This window comes from Lycorma delicatula, chromosome 12 (genome assembly GCF_047948215.1).
Source record: "Lycorma delicatula isolate Av1 chromosome 12, ASM4794821v1, whole genome shotgun sequence".
In the NCBI taxonomy this organism is placed as follows: Eukaryota; Metazoa; Arthropoda; class Insecta; order Hemiptera; family Fulgoridae; genus Lycorma; species Lycorma delicatula.
This window is the reverse complement of record NC_134466.1, coordinates 18,977,953-18,994,832: the sequence shown is the minus strand read 5'-3', so window position 1 is coordinate 18,994,832 and position 16,880 is coordinate 18,977,953. Positions and strand designations below refer to the sequence as shown.

The following is a 16,880-nucleotide window of genomic DNA, read 5'->3' as shown; positions in this document are numbered from 1 at the left end:
GTAGATATAATGAAATTAATAAAAAATAAATATATACAAATTCAAAAACATAATAAAATAAAAATTACAAACAAATGAGCAACATAAATGAAACTGACGATTTCCATTCACAAATTAAACAAATATTGAAAAACAGAAATTACGTACACGCATAATAATTATTATTATTTACGATAAATATTATTACTGCATTTTTTCTTTACAACTTACGAGTATATATTCTGGTTTTGAACAAATAGAATACAGACAGTCTGAAGTCGAAGGAAAACGCTTATCTACTTGTATATATGTTAGAAGTCGTAACTGTAATAATTGTAAGTGAACTACCAAAATGAAAAGATCGTTCTTAAAAATAATAAGCATCCCGTGCCAGGCTAAATAAAGATAACGAATGAAATGATTTCTCTATGTCTTCTTCATTTAACCAAATACACTGTTATATATTAGCATGTCGTCTTTGAATCAACCCACCGGATCGGTGTAACGGTGAACTCGTCATGGTAAATCAGCTGATTTCTAAGTCGAAAATTGTAAGGTTCAAATCCTAGTAAAGGTATTTACTTTTATATAGTTTTAAATATTATATAGATCGTGTATTCCAGTTTCCTTTGGCGGTTAGGTTTCAATTAATCACATATCTCAGGAACAGTCGACCTCTCTCACTTTTTCTGTTTAGTCTTCGGAACCACCGTAAGGTATTACTTCAGAGGATGAATGAGGATGACATGTATGAGTGTGTAAATGAAGTGTACCCTTGTACAGTCTCAGTTCGACCGTTCCCGAGATGTGTGGTTAATTGAAACCCGACCACCAAAGAACACCGTTATCAACGATCTAGTATTCAAATCCGTATAAAAGTAACTGTATTTACTAGGATTTGAACCTTAGAACTGGACTTGGAAATCAGCTGATTTGCGATGACGAGTTCACCACTAGACCGACCCGATGGGTTATGCCAGGCTTACCAGAAAAAGAGATACATTCTTTTCCGAGTTATATGCACTATTCCGCATCAAAATACTAAGCCTAACCCGTTACAGGTCGATAATTTTAATCTATTTATCAAAGGAACTTGTGAACATCGTTCAGCAAAGTAAATCTGACTAGCGTCTCCTGTATCTTAAGTATTTTATACGTGTCAATGACATAAGAAAGATTAGGACAACAGGTGGAATATATTAATAAATTGTTAATAATAAAGCCGTATAAAAGTAACTTCCTTTACTAGGATTTGAATCTTAAAACGCTCGACTTCGAAATCAGCTAATTTGTGATGACGAGTTTAATCAATAGACCGAGCCGTTGGGTTAGGAACGGTCGACCTGAGACTGTAGAAGACTATACTTTGTTTATATTCATACATATCATCCTCAACAATAATACTTTACAATGATTCCAAAGGCTAAACAAAAAAAGGGGGAAAAAATGAATTGCAGCTAATATTCAGTCCTAAATATCTTCATTCATTTCATTACAGAGATTGGCCGTATAATTAATATCGTTACTGTCAGAAAAAACAACTCTGCTGCTTTATATGTGTTGTAGTAACAAGAATGATTGTGTAAAGTTTTTAACTTAACTTTAATAATGTGTTTTGTACCAATTTAAGTAGAGAACTGTTAACGATTGATTATAACTGAAAAAAATCTGCTCTTAGCTAAAAATTATCAATTTCTTTTAAAAACATTTCTTGTGCTTTACTTTATTTTTCTTTAATAACAGTTTATTGTATCTCTTTTATTTTAATTTGAATAAAATAAAAATAAAAATTATAATTTGAATAAAAATAAACTCTTACCAGTAATGGTAGAAGTTTAACGTGCAAAACCATTATAATTTTACCAATCCAGTCAATGTAATGTACATTCATTCCTTGTAACAAATGTTGGCAAAGTATTCCATGATTTTCCTCCGGGTACCCTTATCAAACCGTGATTATCAAAATAAGATTTAAGAATCAAAAATTAAAAATTTCGAATAAACTTTTTTTATTTTAGGGGCTTTGTAACTCTGCGGGAAAAATGAAGGGGAAAAAACAGAAAGAATTTTTTAAAATATTGAAAATTAAAGTACAACTTTTATGAAAGTAATGAAAATAAAGATTGCTTCTCATTTCAGGTCTGGAATATAATATAGGTGCCAAAGCTACTTTAATCTTAATATCTCTAAGTGATGAAAAAAATTTTATTTTAATAAAAATTAACAGAAAGCCAAAAAAAAACAAATACACAAAAAAACAGAACATATATTTTTGGTGGTGCGGAAAAAAAAATTTTTCTAATAATATTTATGTACAAGTTAACAACTTTGCTTACATAAAGTTTTCTCTAAATCTAACAACTCCTTCAATAAAGGCTAAAATAAGAAATCAAAATTTTCAAAAAACTATTCTGTATTTTAGGTCCGAGTCCATAATTAAAAAAAAAAAAAAAATTATTGATAGCTCTATATATGAAGTATATATTAAAAAAATACCTAACTTTACTTTTAAAAAATCTAATTTGGGCACCACATGACTTTTTTACCTATTAAATTACGCCTATTAAATTATATATACATTTTTTTTTTTTTAAATGAGAAGTATGTCAAATTTTATTTCATTTATAACTTTTGATATTCTTTGAAATATATATTTTTTTATTGCTATTGAATTATTATTTATTGTAAAACTTTTTACAATTAGAGATTAATAATTATTAATAAATCAATATATTTAAATAAAAAAAAAAGCCTTCCTCTTCTAAGATTCAAATATTTCATTAATGAAAATTTCTTTTGGCTATAACTCTGGAACCAGTGAAAATAAGTACCGCTTCACATCGTTGAAATACTCTCAACGAGATCTTATTACTGTAGTTAAGAAACAGTCCAAAATCCATTTTTTTTTTGGATTTTGGACTTTTTTTGGATACTTGGTCCAGTCGATTGCAATCAGAAAGGGAAGTGCACAACTTGATGTTACAGCAGTCCTAAATCCAAAATTTCAACATCCTACGGCTAGTTTTTGAGTTATGCGAGGTACATATAGGTACCTACGTACATATAGGTACGTACAGACGTCACGCCGAAACTAATCAAAGTGGATTCAGGGATGGTCAAAACGGATATTTCCGTTGAAATCTGAAAACCGAAATTTTTTCGCGATCACAATACTTTTTTTACTTCGTACAAGGAAGTAAAAAGACCAACGTTTCGTTTCCAACGCCCTCACTATTTCGCAGTCAGAAACATACTGATATTCAGAGTACAACGCACTACTTGTTCGATTAACGGGTCGAGCCGACACAAAGAATCAAGTTTTAACTTGCTTACCGGTTTGGCTCGCTGCATAAGCGCTTATGAAAAATAAACCTCTTCGTATTCAACATAACCTCAAATTGAGGTTATGTTCTCTTGTCTGTTGTTAAAATTTATTTGAGCGTAACTCAAAACCGACTCGACCAATCTTCATCACATTTTTACTTGTATAACTTCATCTGGATGTGGCCAAGGCCTTTGACAAAGTTTGGCATAGCGGGCTGCTTTATAAGCTAGCGCGATCGGCGATCCCGTACCGCTATGTCAGACTGATGCGGTCATATCTGCTAGACCGACATTTTGTCGTGCGCGTAGGGGAAACGATTTCCTCTACCAGAGAAATAGCCGCTGGGGTTCCCCAAGGAGCAGTACTTTCCCCGTTCTTGTACACCTTGTACGTGAACGATATGCCGCTGTCGGAAGGGGTCAAAACGGCCCTTTACGCAGACGACACGGCATATTTCTACGAATCCGCAAATGTGGATTACGCGGTCCGGAGGCTCCAAAGGCAGCTGGACTTAGTGGAACCGTGGCTCGACATGTGGAGAATCAGGGTCAACGGTGAAAAATCGGTGGCCGTGATGTTCACATGCAAGACACGAAAACCGACCAGAGAGCTGGAAATCTCAGGGGAGAAAATCCCTTTTGAGAAAACAGTTAAGTACCTGGGGGTGGTGTTGGACAGGCGGCTTACCTTCGGCGAACATGTAAATTATGCGACCCGGAGGGCTAAGGCCGCCAGAGCCTCGCTATACCCAGTGCTGAACAGTGCCAGCCCGTACCCACTGGCAACTAAGCTCCTCATTTTTCGGCTATACGTACTGCCGATTCTAACATATGCTTACCCGGCATGGGGGGCAGTGTTGAGCTCCTCGCTTCAAAAGAAGATCGAGGCCGTCCAAAACATCGCGTTGCGGACGATCTTTGGAGCTCCGTGGTTCGTCAGGAACGCCACTCTCCGATCTGATGCGAGATTTCAATCCGTGTCCGAGGTGGGGGTGGCGCAGGCGCGCAGACTGTTCGGGAGAGCGGCTGTGTCCGAACACAGTCATCTTCGGGACATCTGCCGAGAGGACCCAACTCCGACAGTTGTAAGGAAGCGGCCTCACGCCGTACTGGACGAACCACCGTGATGGTGCGGTGCGGTAGCCGAAAATCGACAAACCAGGCTTAGGGGCCTCCATATCGCATGAGCCATAAACGGAATAGTGCGTCAGACGCGTTTCCGGGGTCGCGAGTGAAAGGTTTTCGCGAGTTATATAGTTTGAAGACGTCAAACACGGTAAGTCGCGCATAAAACAAAAACGCGGTCTAAATTTAAAAAAAAAAACTTACAGTAAGACAAAATATCCCAGCAATTGCGACTCCTCCGGAAAAGGGGACGCATTGCTCCCTCCTTATAGCTAGTGCCCCGTTGTGGCGTATTCCTGCTAGCCTATTAAAGAGTTAGCACCGAAAGGACTTCAGTGGGCGGTCTGAAGGGGAATTACGTCGGGAGGACAGGCTTTATAAGCCTAGCCTTCCGCGGTCGGCCCATGAAATGGGTTCGATAACGCTGGTTTAACAACGGATTGGAATGCAATTAAATCCGTCTTAAATTCACTAAAATAATAATAGACAAAACTTGAAAAATTAGATCCGAGATTAAAAAAATAACCCTTTTAAAAACAAGCCCGATTAGAATGATCCAGCAGCAAGGGACTCTGTCCAGGTTCTGCGATAAAGTAGGGAGTAATAGACTCCTGCCAACTTTGCATTCCATTCCATTCCATAACTTCATATGCACTACTACAGTGTATCTAACTTTGAGTGAAATTGATGAAATGGTTTAGAAAATTTCTAGCCACAAAATTTTAGTGACTTTTTTCAAATTTTTGAGAACGATATTTTTGTGTTCCTCATACCTCACAACGTTAGGAAATTCATTTTCAACCCCAATCCCACCGTGCGACTGAAAGTAATACCGTACTTTTCTTCGAAAAGTCGGTAAAGAAATTAAAAAATATTAAAACCAAATAGCGTGAAAGAACATAAGACATACTCTCACTTAAAGAGATCGGTATTAATTTTTTTGAAAAAAAGATCGATTGCAATATAAATGTAAATGCATTATAGACAACAAAATTGCTGTAATAGTGTTCTCTAAAATGCCTCTGTATCAAATAATTAATTATTAATTATCGATTAATCAATTTATAACGTAAATATTAAATTATATAAAATTTATGATTACGATAACATAGTACTTACTTTGAAACTGATCGCTTTCCGATCGTTTTCAACCATTCTCTATTGGCAATAATCTGATCTTCAGACTGTCTCATTCTCCTCCTGGCGATTTCCAACAAAAGTCGTTGACGAAGCACATCCAACGGGTTCACAATTGATAAGGAAGGACCGCTAGTTCGCTTTTGCAATCTCTTAGCTGATAAAAACTGTAAAAAAAAAATGCATACATTAATAATTCGAAAAAACACAATAACTATATAGTTCTATCACGACTAATTTGTCTCTATAATTTCGTTTCTGTCCGTATTTTGTTAACCGATCGAAAAAATTATGCGAAGGATATAGTTTTTACAAATCAGAATTTCGATCCGAATGAAATACGAGTTATATTCAGTTACACAAATAATACTTGCAATTTATTTTCTACAAAAACCGGTTTTATAACGGACATCATGACTTTCAGAGAAATGAACTCAATCTGATATATCTTGTACCTCGGGTGTTTTACATGAAACATATCCATAAGAAAATATGATTTAAATTTAAAAATGTCGACAAAAAAACAGTTTTACTTTCCTCGCACGGTTTATTTGTTTTTATGTAATGTAAAAATAATGGCGTTAAAAAGTTTTAAAAACCTCAAAAAATCTATTTTTTTTCTTTCTTCAGCTCTCCCATCTCGAAAACAACCTCCTAAAATAAACGATTACTTTGTTAAACAGAAGAAACTAAAAAAATTTCAGTGAAAAATGTACAAGCGATAAAAAGTTTCCAAAGATTAATTTTTTTGTGGGGTGACTAATGATGTCATTTTATAATAATAATAATAATAAAATTTTGTGTATTGCGGGATTACGGGTTCCGCACAAAATATCTTCTTTGAATGTCCAAGGTGGGAAGAAACCAGAGAAAAGTCACACCCGACAGAAGTCACCCCGAAATATTGTGGCGTATATGCTACTGGGATTAGATAAGTGGAAAGCGATAGAAAACCTGGCCAAGGATATTTTAACAAAAAGGAGAAGGATTTTCGAGCATGGATTACGGACTTGGGATCAAGGTAAAAAAAAAATTTCAAAGACCTAGTCCTGGCCGCTGGTGGGAGGGAACGATATAATCGGGCCCGATTTACCCCACTTCAGCGGTTTGAGATAGGCAGAAGAGTAATGAATCGAGAGTCCAGGTCCTGGAAGGAAACCCATCGGCTTGGTCTAGTGGTGAACGCGTCTTCCCAAATCAGCTGATTTGGAAGTCTAGAGTTACAGCGTTCAAGTCCTAGTAAAGCCAGTGTAAAGCCAACTTTTACACGGATTTGAATACTAGATCGTGGATACCGGTGTTCTTTGGTGGTTGGGTTTCAATTAACCACACATCTCAGAAATGGTCGAACTGAGAATGTACAAGACTACACTTCATTTACACTCATACATATCATCCTCATTCATCCTCTGAAGTATTATCTGAACGGTAGTTATCGGAGGCTAAACAGGAAAAAGAAAAAAAAGGTCCTGGAGGGAGGCCCAGTGACGACAGTCGGGCTTGGTTAACTCCTCTTTGGCGATTAGCGGCTGGCAGAAGGAAAAAGATCTAACCGGCGAGCCGGCCTACCGTACCAGATATTCTGCCGGTGGGCGGGAAGGCTTGTTTGAGTTCCAAGGACACTCACTTGGGCCGAATCATATATGACTGTAGATCCAGCTCAGACGAGTAGGGATAAAAAAAAAAAAAGTTTAAAAATCTATATTTTTAAACCTTGACTGACTCTACTACCCTCAATATTGCCTCCAAAGTACTTTTTTGTGTTTGCTCGTTTACTCCACTACTTTGCCTAAGAAAACAAAAAAAATTCGGTTAAAAAATATGCGCTAAATAAAAATATAGCTTTTTAGATTTTGGGGGAAGTAATAGAATTTAGGGGCTAAAGTTTTTTAAAAATTTTAAGAATTTATGTACGCATGTATCGAGTTTAATATAATGTGGAGTTATGTTTGCAAATTTTAAAGATAATTGACCTCAAAGAAAATATCTACCCCATCCCTTGGTGAGATAGATGCCAAATATTTACCCACAAATTGCCCCGTATGCACGAGTTTCTGTATCAAATTTCATCAAAATCGATTTATCCAGTCAGAAGTTAAGTTTCAAATACGCCAACACACTTATTCGTACGAACATTATCCCCCACACATTTTTCCTGTTTTTTATAAGTTTCTGAGTCATTAAAAGTTGAGGAATGCAAAAAACTCACACCCCATTTTTTGACCGATTACCGTGTTTTTATTTTTGCAGCATAGCTTTAGAGATATGGTGTCAGGAAAGTAAAATTAATTTACAACTTTATAGTTAACATTTTGGCCAATAGGCAGTGTTATAAAACATTCTAAAAAGAGCATTCAACCACGCTGTCGGTATCGCGAGGTATCTTTCATTCGATTTATGAATTTCCACGAAATATTTTTATTATAACTGTTCAGAGCAATAAGGTATCCTACGAAAAATAATACCGGCTGTATTTATGCGACGACAATTTAGTAACGGTGATAGTTTTTAAAAATATATAAATACGAGTATGTCCCTCGAAGAGTGTTAAGTTTGAGGTTTCATTTACTATTTTTTAAAGGGGAGTGAATGCCCAAAAAAATTTTTTTGTTTAGAACTAGGAGTAGGGAGTTTACACTCGGTTAAATTATTTAGCTTACAGTGAAGAGTAATTTTATAAATTTTCAGATAATTACATTGACTACAACCCCTAAAATGGGGGTTGGTGTGAAAAAACAGTTTTCGACAAGAATAAATTTATTTCATTTGTTACTAAAAGTAAAAACTTAGAAAAAACACCGCAATAAAGAGAAAATAAGTGTCTATTAACTTTTGTATAAAAGTTAAGTTTTTTAACTTAAAAGTTTAAGTATAAGTTTTTTTAGTGCAAAAAATACATGTCGCAGAATTTTTGTAACGAATGTTTTAAAGGAAAAATCATCCCGTTTTAATTTCAAACCCCTGTCATAATATTAAATACAAGAGGATTATCGCATGATACATTTACATCTAGACAAATACTTTATGTACAATATAAAAAGAAAATCACGCAATTATCTCAGTCGCAACGAAAGTTACGATTTCTTTAGTTTTAACGAAATAGTGAAATTAAAGTTTTCTAAACAGAGATTAAAGATTGCGATATACCGATTATATCTCACGGTTTTAGCAATGTTCTATGAACATCAATGTGGCGTAACCTTTAGGATGAAATGTGAACTAAATAGAAGAAAAAAGAGGTTTAAAGCTGCGACATATTCATATTTCTATCGTTTTTCATTCGTGAGATTCAAGCTATTGAATTCCGTATTTTACCCGGAGAAAATACAAAATATTGCCGTGGAAACAGGCTTATATTTTATTTTATTAAAATTTTCGTGATCAATGGAGAAATAAATAATTACGCAGTTAAATAGAGCACATTTCATACAATAAACATTTTTTTTTAAAAAACACTTAAAAAAACATTAAAAAATTTAGTGGATTTTTTTTTTTTTTTACTGTATCACGGGTAGACCCCTCCCACCTTTTAAAAGGAAGAACTTTAAATTTTATTAATGGAGGACTTTTAAATTTTAAAATACAAATTTTCACTTTCTTTGTTAGTATTTATAAATTCTCTCTTTTTTTGCAACTCTTATTAATTAAATCGGTTTATGCTGTATTGTTAGGCGGTTTAGTTCCATCTTCCAAAGACTCAACTTGTGTTTGTTATGAACATATAATTAATTAATCGATGTAATAATGATATACCGTATATATGAATTACAAATTCAAGGTGTAACGATAATAATTAATATTATAAATGAAATAAAAGAACTTTTATTTATTTGATTGAACCGACAAGTAATAAGCATTTAGAAAATAAACCTAACCGAGATATTGAACCCAGGCGACATATTATTCGACAAAGAGGTATCCGCTTTTGATTTAGTAACACTCTTCCATTCCTTCACCGATTCTATTGAAACTCGACAAAACTTTTAACAAAGATTTTAAATACGGTTTATGAAAATTTCAGCCTTCTAGGATTTATAGAAAAAAAATGGCGGCTTTCAAACAAAATCATTGATTTCAGATAAACCACAATTTTTATTCGTCGCAAAATAGCTGGTAAAAATGTTTAAATACAGATGTATTAGAAAATAAAAACAACTCCAACAACTCTAACAGCAACACACACACACACACACACACACACACACACACACACGCGCGCGCGCGCGCGCGCCCAAAATGAGGTGAGGCTCCATCTTGCTGAAAAATAACAAATATATCTGGAACTGTAAAATGAGGCATTTTAGGAAATTTAACGCTTCTAGGTGTCTGCACTCATTGTGTTTACTGATATGTTGTAAGATAATACATCGTTAAAAGTAACAGCTGCCCAAACACTACTGCCTTTTGATTTAAGCCGCTTCTGCTCAAAAATGTGAGGATTTTCGATGTAGTAGTAATTACAGTTACGTCTGCTTATCGTACCGTTAAGTTAGAAAGTAGAGTTATCTGAGAATACGACACGTTTATGCCGGTCTGAATGACTTCACGGTGAGAATAATACGCGAACAAAATTCGGCTTTCCTATCTGGATCGTTTCCAAAAGATTATAAACAGGGTGGCTTTTAAAAAAAAATCACTTTTGGCACGCCGGAAGGCGGAGGTAGATTTCACCGGTGCTAAAAAGGAAATATAAAAAATTTCCACCTTAAGGTTAAGAAAAACTTAAAATTTACTCGATACGACAATCGAATCGCTCGTGAAAAATGTTTCACATCTTTAGCGTACGACAAATCCCATCTTCTTACAATTCCAGCAACATTTTGGTCATCCCTTGCCGTAAGAGTTGATCATATCAAAAATTGTTGCAGCCAAAAGTTTTAGGTAATATTTAGAGGACTAACGACCACTTTAAATCGATTCGATACTATGCTTACTAAGAGAGATATGATTTTATTTTGTCTTCGAAACCCCGTTAGCCAACGGTTGGTGATATCAAAAAAACTTTACTTAAATAAGTTTTAGGTTCTTATCCCAAGAATAGTAGGTACTTTGAACGAATTCGATATTTTACTTAATAAGAAAATTATAGCGATATTTTGTTTTTTTTTTCGAAAAAGCCCCCCACCACCAGTTCTACTCCTTTTGTCCGATTTTACCCATTAACGAACCCGACTGAGATTCTGGGTGATTATATTTTATGTATGAATTTGAAAGTGATTGACGCAAAATTACGGCACTTATCGTGTTCACAAGAAAGTGATATATATACAGACTGTTCCATATAAAACGCAACCCAACCGTATATTGGTGGGTATTGAAATAATAAAACGGCATGTGTAAATGTAAATGTAATTTTTATTATGACCATCCATTACCTTACAGAGTAAATGTTGGAAGTGGTCGCCATCTTCTTGAATACAAGCTTCAATTCTTTTTACAGCGTTTCTTGCAACTTTTTTCAAAGTTTGTGGCTGGATATGTAATACAGCTTGTTCAATATTTACTTTCAATCGTTGAAGTGTTCGTGGTTTGTTGCTGTAGGCTTTTTCTTTGAGGTAACCCCGTAGAAAAAAATCCGCCGCAGTCAAATCTGGAGATCTTGGTGGCCACAAGCCTTGACCGACAACACGATTACCAAAGAATTCCTCGATGAAATCAGAAGTTGAACCTGCGTAGTGCGATGTCGCACCGTCATGCTGTAGCCGGCAGTGTCTGTCTTCCTCTTCCATGAGTGCGATGAACTGAAATAAAATATCCTGATATCGTTCTGCATTAATGGAGTACTTGAAAAAAATAGGACCGATTATTTTCTTCCGCGATATCGCGCACCACACGCCCGACTTCTGCGGGTGTAATAGTTTTTCGTGATAAACGTGGGGATTTTCAGCGCTCCAAATTCTACTGTTTTGGCTGTTTACGTAGCCGTCCGAATGAAACCGTGGTTCATCTGTGAAAAATAACGAATCCATAACATTAATTCCTTCACGCAGAAATCGACGGAACCGTTGACAATATTGTAGCCGTTTTTGTTTGTCGGGCTCAAGAAGTCGATGAACCGTTTGAATGCGATAAGGTCGTAATTGTAATCGTTTGGTCGCCCGATGAACAGTCGATTTAGACAAATTAATTTCAGCAGACAAACGTCTGATCGATTTATTTGGCGAAGGGAGTAATCGGTCTTTGATTTCAGTGACCGTATCTGTATTCAACACTGACGCAGATCTTTTGCGTTCCTTGTTATTAACAGAACCGATCTCTCTAAATTTAGCGACTAACCTTAATACTGATGTTTTGTTAGGAGCTGGTTTATCCGGGTACTTATGGCGAAACAAATCTTGCATTGCAACCACCGATTTCGTACCGAAGTACGACTCGACAATGAAAACACGTTCATCTAGCGAAAACACCATCTTGTCTCTAGCAATACACTGAACGTTATGATTGCATTGTTGTTACTATCGGTAGTGTTCTACTGCGTCGCCGCGATGTTCAAATGTTGGACGAGTCCATTTCAGTAACGAGTAGGGGAGTAAGCTTGACTTTTGAAATTTCATGGATGAGTGATTGATGGGTTTCGTTTTATATGGGACACCCTGTATATATATACACAAACTTTTGAAATGACGGTGGTTTTGTGATCTGGGGGATGTGAAACTATAAGATTTGTTGAAAATCCGGAAGTCGAATCATGGTACTTATTACAATAGGTAACTTTCTTATGAAATCTACCTAAAATTCACGTTATTCAATTTTGCTGTTTTTTGGCGCACCACTATGTAAAGAAACTATTCTCACTGAATTAGTTTTACCTGGAGATCACAATAATAAAGCGCCCACTGTTACATCTTTTCCGTCATCAGTATATCGGCTGCATTGTTTTACTATACTCCCGGTTTTCAACGACAAAAATTTCACTTAGAAAATTCGGTCGGTGGATTAACATCAAGAAATTCAACTCTGAAATATCGTATGGACTGTATTAGATCGTCAAATGTGATGGCCTACGCACAACATTTAACTTTTTGTTCGGTGTTAAATCCTATTTTAACGATTAAACGTTCACATAGGAAAGTGAAGCAAGATTATGTTTAATTATTAACTTGTTTTATTCTATTTGAACAGCTGTTTAACAACAGTTCAACCGCTAAATCGTTGTTTATAAAAATGAAAACATAAAGTTATTTGAATATATAAGCTATGTTTAATTTTATTTACTTCATAAGAATAAGGTTGGAAGAAACGAAATATAATAAAAATAAAAAAAACGATATAAAACAAAAAAGAGAACGGTTGCGAATAGTGTTAGGGTTTGTAGATGTAGTTGAAAATATGAATGAACAGGGGAATTATGCGCGTTCATCGTCATAGAGATAAGGGAACTGTAAACCGTTAAAATGATGACGCTCACTTACTATTATTATTCGTTTTACGTCACAGTTTAACAACCTGGCTAACCTCTTTATATACACTCGTATATATATTCTAATACTGTTAGGTATATAACTTTTCCAATTTTATACTACACACATGCGCGCACACAACTACAGACACACACACATACACAGTATATATATATATATATATATATATATATATATATATATATATAATATGTAAAAAATGTTTTTATATAATAATATAAAATAGTATTTCTTGTAAAGTACTCTCACTGAAACAAGTTTGCTTAGGATTATCTTTGTTTTGGTTCTTTCATGAGTAAAAATTGGTGTGATGTAACCAAAATAAAATAAAAATATTACAAAAATAAAAGCTTGAAGTGTATAGAAGATGATGACAAACGTGAAATAATGTAAATCCATTTTTTTTTTTTTTTTTATTATTTTCAATTATTGAGGAAACATTTTAAAATTAAATCGTTTTTACTTTCCCGTCTAGCGCTATAGCTCTGGAAGAGGATTACTATGGTAATCGGTTCGATTTGGGCGTATGCGGTTTTCACCGGATTTTGACACCTTATAAACCCATAAAACCAAAAAAAACCGATGGAATTTTTCCTAATGTTAATATTTGTATGTACGAGGTGTGATCAAAAAATACAGTGAATGAATTTTTATAGTGGCAACTGCCGACGCTACATCCATATGCTGTAATTTGTCCAATAGCGTGATCAACTGAGATAGGCAGGGACAAGTTGTAACACGCTCGAGCTTGCCAGTCAGCTGCCAGAGCCGCTAGAGTGACGTTGTGTTTATCGCGTCTGTCGCGCAACATGGATTTTGAACAACATATTGAACATTAAGTTTTGTTTTAAGTCGAAAAAGTGTGCCAAAAAAGCTCACGAAATGTTAGAATCGGTGTACGGCAATAACTTTGAAGACTGTGTACATGATGTATGACAGATTTAAAAATGGAAATGAGTCAGTTGAAGACGAGCAGCGTGCGGGACGTCCAGTAACCTCAAAAACAGTTGAAAATATGCAAAAAGTGGAAACAATGATTCGTTCAAACAGGCGAATGACTATTCGAGAGCTATCGGAAGACCTTAACATATCGTATGGATCCGTTCAAAGCGAAACGACGTACGAAGAAAGCGACCAGAAAAATGGACCGATGGCTTCCTTCTTCACCACGACAACGCGCCGTGTCACACCTCGCTTCTCATTCGCGAGTTTTTGGCCGAAAAAAGTGTTCCTGTCTGTCCACATCCGCCATATTCACCGGATTTAGCACCATGCGACTTTTGGCTCTTCCCAAAAATTAAAACTGCGCTTAAAGGAAAACGTTTTGACACCATTGCTGACTTTGAGAGGGCCACGACCGAGCAGCTGAAAGCCCTTCCGAAAGATGCATTCCAGATATGCCTCCAGTCATGGAGTCAACGTTGGGATAAGTGCATTTCTAAACAAGGACAGTACTTTGAAGGAGATTAAATCGAATTACATAGAATTCGATTTATTACTTTTATTACCTTATTACTTTTTTTAATAAAAAATTATTCACCGTATTTTTTGATCACACCTCGTATGTTCGGTGTCTGCCTCTAAATCACCTTATGAATCTCTAAATCACCTCGGTGATTTTGACCGAACTTAGTTATATTACTTCTGTATATGGAGCACTGATGTTGTTAAATATTCGACTTAAAAGTCAAGGGGATGAGGGTGTAGAGCAGGGGTGTCAAACTCAGAAGCTAACTTGGACCAAATAAACAATGCTTAACTTTAGGTGGGCCGCAAAAAAAAATCAATGTTCATAGAAACAAATATTTTTATTTTGAATAGTACACTGTAATAAACATATACGAGGTGCGACAACACAGTTATGAGACTGATTTTTCTTTGCAAGATGTGGCAACCCTGCAGCTTACATAGGCACACCATCTTTGACCTTGGTCTATAAGCTACTTCCAGTCCCAGCGGCACATTGATGCAACTGCTCAGTCGTGAGTTGTGCTGTAATAAGTTAACACGTGTTTGTGTCTCTCGTCACAGAAATGAAACAGCAAAATATTGCGCAACGGTATGCCATTTCTTTCTGCGTTAAATCGGGTGAAAACGCGACGACAACTTACGGTAAGCTTCAGAAGGCTTTTGGAGAGGAGGTTATGTCAAGAGCTCAAGTTTTTCGGCGGCATAAAATTTTTAGTGAAGGCAGAACGAATGTTGAAGATGAAGACCGCAGTGGACGACCATCAACCTCACGGAGAGATGTCAACTTGACCAGGGTGCGATACGATACGGGTGCGAACTTGACGGGTAATCGTACGATCTGATCGAAGATTATCCGTGAAAATGATTGCAGAAGAACTCAACATCGATCGAGAGACTGTTCGTCTAATATTAACTGAAGATCTTGGTACTAGAAAGATTTGTGCAAAAATGGTCCTCAAAAATCTCACACAACAGCGAGAAGCACGGAAAAATGTGGCAGCCGATCTGTTAGAGCAAACGGAAATCAATCCAGATATGTTGAGCCGTGTTATCACTGGTGATGAAGGTTGGTTTTTTCAATACGATCCAAAGACAACACGCCAAAGTTCGCAACGGTGCTCAAAGGGATCACCCAGACCAAAAAAAGCTCGCATGTCAAAGTCAAAAGTGAATAAGCATGCTTATGTGCTTCTTCGATTCCAGGGGAATTGATCATAAAGAGTGGGTGCTTCCTGGAAAAACAATTAACCAATATTTCTACAAAGAAATTTTAGAAAGACTTCGTAAACGAGTTCTTCGTGTCCATGCCAACATCGCTGATAATTGGATTCTGCATCACGATAATGCGCCATCCCATACTGCTCTGTCAATACAGCAATTTTTAACCTCAAAACAAATTTCAGTACTACCACAGCTACCTTATTCACCAGATATCGGTCCGTGCGACTTTTTTCTATTTCCTAGAGTCAAAATGGCGGTCAAGGGATACCATTTTCAAACAACACAAGATGTCCAAAAATCTGTGACGAGGGTCTTGGAGGATATTACAGAAGATGAGTTCCAGAAATGTTACCATCAATGGCAGAAGCGCTGGAATAAGTGTGTGCAATCAGAGTGGAACTACTTTGAAGGAGACAACACTAAACATGACTAAAACGGTACGCAACATTTTTTTCACATCAGTCTCATTACTTTATTGTCGCACCTCGTATAAAGTTAAATTATTGTTTACGTCCTGATACTTGACATCTCTTCTGTGCTACTATCTTTCCCATTTCGGGAGAAATTTTATTGGCCGAGACTACTTTCAAAATTGACCCGACGTGAGCGTTATTAATACAGTTTCGGACAGGAGATTTATTTCCATTCATAACAGAAAATAATTGCTCGCACTGATAAGTACTTCCAAACATGGAAATAATTTCATATGCAAATTTTTGAGTATTTTCAAACCTTGCCGGTAAATATTTGTAAAATTCAGACACACCCACTTCAATGAATTTTGCCTACAAATTTGAGTCGCACTGAATCTCAATCATTCCATTTGCATACTACTGGGTACAGAGTCTATATTTATTGAGTAAATCGAAGAAAACAAACAAAATTTGTCTTCCAAAAAATTAAATTCTTTAAACCTTGTTTCAAATTCTGTTCTAAGATTTGAAATTTTTTCTTCGTATTTTTGAAACGTTGCAGTATCATCTAAACTAGATTTGTTCTTGTTGCACGTCGGGAAGTGCGTTAAATCTTCATTTTTCAGTTGCCTTTCCCAAAGAAATAGTTTACATTTGAATGGTTTAATTATGTCAAATATGTTCGTAATGATCTGATCCTTGCCTTGTAACAATAAATTTAATTCGGATAAGTGTTTGGTTATATCAACCGTAAAAGATAAATCTTGCAACCGTATTTGATCGGAGAACA

At 35.8% G+C, this 16,880-nt stretch overlaps 1 protein-coding gene across 2 annotated transcripts in view; it reads right to left on the bottom strand.

Moving 5' to 3' along the window:
• Nucleotides 1-16,880, bottom strand: part of Dh44 (corticotropin-releasing diuretic hormone 44) — a 560,768-nt gene that overhangs the window by 18,535 nt on the left and 525,353 nt on the right. For both annotated transcript variants that reach the window (XM_075379792.1, XM_075379793.1), the window contains exon 4: nt 5,548-5,732. In XM_075379792.1, the coding sequence (XP_075235907.1) occupies nt 5,548-5,732 (185 nt within the window). The remainder of the gene's footprint in view (nt 1-5,547; nt 5,733-16,880) is intronic.